The following is a 2,264-nucleotide window of genomic DNA, read 5'->3' on the forward strand; positions in this document are numbered from 1 at the left end:
CCGATGAAGGATTGAGGAACTTTGGCTGATTATGTAATAGAGGAGCCCTTTTCCTAGCCCTGAAAGTGTCTTGTTTCCACCATTTGCTTGTGATGATAATGTTGAAAGCTAAGTAGACCTGGAAAATGCAAAAGCTGTCACAAAGAAGCAAATAGTTACTAGAGTATCTCTCTCTTATTTGACTGCCTTGGAGCTAAATTGAGAAAACGGTGCTGTAAACACATGCCCGCTACCTTCCTGTCTCACTGCCTTTCTTGTTAGAGCCGTGTACCCCAAACCCGTTCTAATCTAGTGGAAGAAGAACAGAAAACTTGACGAATTCAAACTTTCCAAAAACTATAACTACATCAGTTTTTAAAGTAACTTATTTTTTCTTGTCAACATGTTAGAGATTTACATCATCGCCCATCTTATTTTTTCAGTGATACAGTTTCTTGTAGGAATTTTAGCAAACGGCATCATTGTGGTTGTGAGCGGCACAAACTTGATCAAGCAGAGGAAGATGGTGCCCTTCGACCTCCTCCTGTGCTGCCTGGCAGTGTTCAGGATCTGTCTCCAGATGGCCATCACCTATATGAATCTGGCTACTTTTTTCTTGGTTGAATTCACTCTGGTTCCTGGGAATTTTGTAATTTTCATGTATGTACATGAATCAGAACTGTGGCTCGCCACATGGCTCAGCGTTTTCTACTGTGCCAAGATCGCCACCATCGCTCACCCACTCTTCTTTTGGTTGAAGTTGAGGATCTCCAAGTTGATGCCATGGCTGATTTTGGGGTCCTTGCTATATACAGCTCTCAATTCTATCTTCCAAAGTAAAGATAGATGGATTATTTCCCAAAATTTCTGGCTGAGCTTTTTCTCCGCAAATGCAACCACTCAAATCAAAGACATATCTGTGTTACAGTTTGCTCTCTTTGCCATTGAGGCCTCATTGCCCTTACTTATCTTTGTCATCTCTGCTCTTCTCGTGATATTTTCCCTGGGGAGGCACACCCAGCAGATGATGAACACAGCGACGGGCCCCAGGCACCCCCGCGTGAGTGTCCCCATCAGCGCCCTCCTGTCCACCCTGTCCTTCCTGGTCCTCTATCTCTCCCAGTACATGATGGTTGCTTTAGTCTTCTCTCAAATTCTCAAGATCCCAAACTTCATCTTTCTGTTCTGCATGTTGACGTTTAATTCATACCCTTCTGTACACTCTGTTATCTTAATTTTAGGAAATCTTAAGCTGAAACAAAATGCAAAGAAGTTCCTCCTTCACAGTAAATGCTGTCAGTGAGAGAGAACTTTGATCCATCCAAGAAACCCACGGCTTTATGAGTTAACAGTGCCTGTCCTGCCTCTCTCAGCCAAACAAGCCAGTCGTAAATACACAAAACATCATCTAAAGACTGTTTGTTGAACCTGAGGCATTTTTATGGATTCGCTGCTTTTTCAAGGGGTTAAACTGATTCTCAAAGCATAGCACATGTTGGTGGATTATGTCAATGTCAATGCCCTTATTGATATTATACTAATGTCCTACAAAATGTTACCTAATTAAGGAAGACTGGGTAAGTGGTACAGACATCTTTCTGTATTATTTCTTACAACTGCAAGTGAATCAACAATTGTCTCAAAAGGAAAAGTTTAAGGAAAAAGAAAAACACATTTGAACTTGTGATGTCAGAAGGATGCACAAACGCTGGAGGGTCCCTGTGTGTCTGATGCCTAGCCTTAGATGATTTATCCTGAACAAAAAGATTACTGTTCATCTCTTGTTTTCCTGTACAATATTTCTGTTGCTTGTTAGTTACAGAGAATGGAACCATTCTTCCCCATCAGATCAGAGAAGAAGCCAGGGACAGGCTGGCCTTCTATGCCCTTATAGGCATGTTCACCTGCTCCACGCTGCTGAGAGCCTCGATGCTACAGTGAGATGTCCCATCGACCGATAAAGAGGCAGATGGGTGGAGAAAGAAGAGGAATGCAGGCCTGAGTCCTCACTTTCTGTTTCCCCCAGATGGGCACACGGAACAGACAATAGCCTACGAAGATGTTTCATTTTGCTCTTGTGTGCTCAGCTTTGAGACCCTTTCAACTGAGGGTGGCAGTTTGGAACTCCTATCACATTGCATGTCTTCCCAATGAAGCAACATCTGTAGGTGGGTGGGCTGGGGGTGTCTCCGTCTGCTTGAAGTCACAAGTGCATTTTCTGTTTGATGATTTTGGATGTTAAGATGTATATATTTCCCAAACAGCTTCAGAACCCTTTGCTTCCA

The 2,264-nt window shown here is 43.0% G+C and overlaps 1 protein-coding gene across 1 annotated transcript; it reads left to right on the forward strand.

The window, feature by feature from the left end:
• The first annotated feature begins 382 nt into the window (after nucleotides 1-382).
• TAS2R1 (taste 2 receptor member 1) lies at nucleotides 383-1,347 on the forward strand. Its single transcript, XM_016217319.2, has one exon. The coding sequence runs from the start codon at nucleotides 383-385 to the stop codon at nucleotides 1,280-1,282; it is 900 nt and encodes a 299-aa protein (XP_016072805.2). The 3' UTR covers nucleotides 1,283-1,347.
• The last annotated feature ends 917 nt before the right edge of the window (nucleotides 1,348-2,264 follow it).

This window comes from Miniopterus natalensis, chromosome 3, assembly GCF_054644295.1.
Source record: "Miniopterus natalensis isolate mMinNat1 chromosome 3, mMinNat1.hap1, whole genome shotgun sequence".
NCBI classification, from domain to species: domain Eukaryota; kingdom Metazoa; phylum Chordata; class Mammalia; order Chiroptera; family Miniopteridae; genus Miniopterus; species Miniopterus natalensis.

Bases quoted from the DNA above. Each gene is read 5' to 3' on its own strand.
- TAS2R1 (XM_016217319.2), top strand. From the start codon at position 383: ATGTTAGAGATTTACATCATCGCCCATCTTATTTTTTCAGTGATACAG.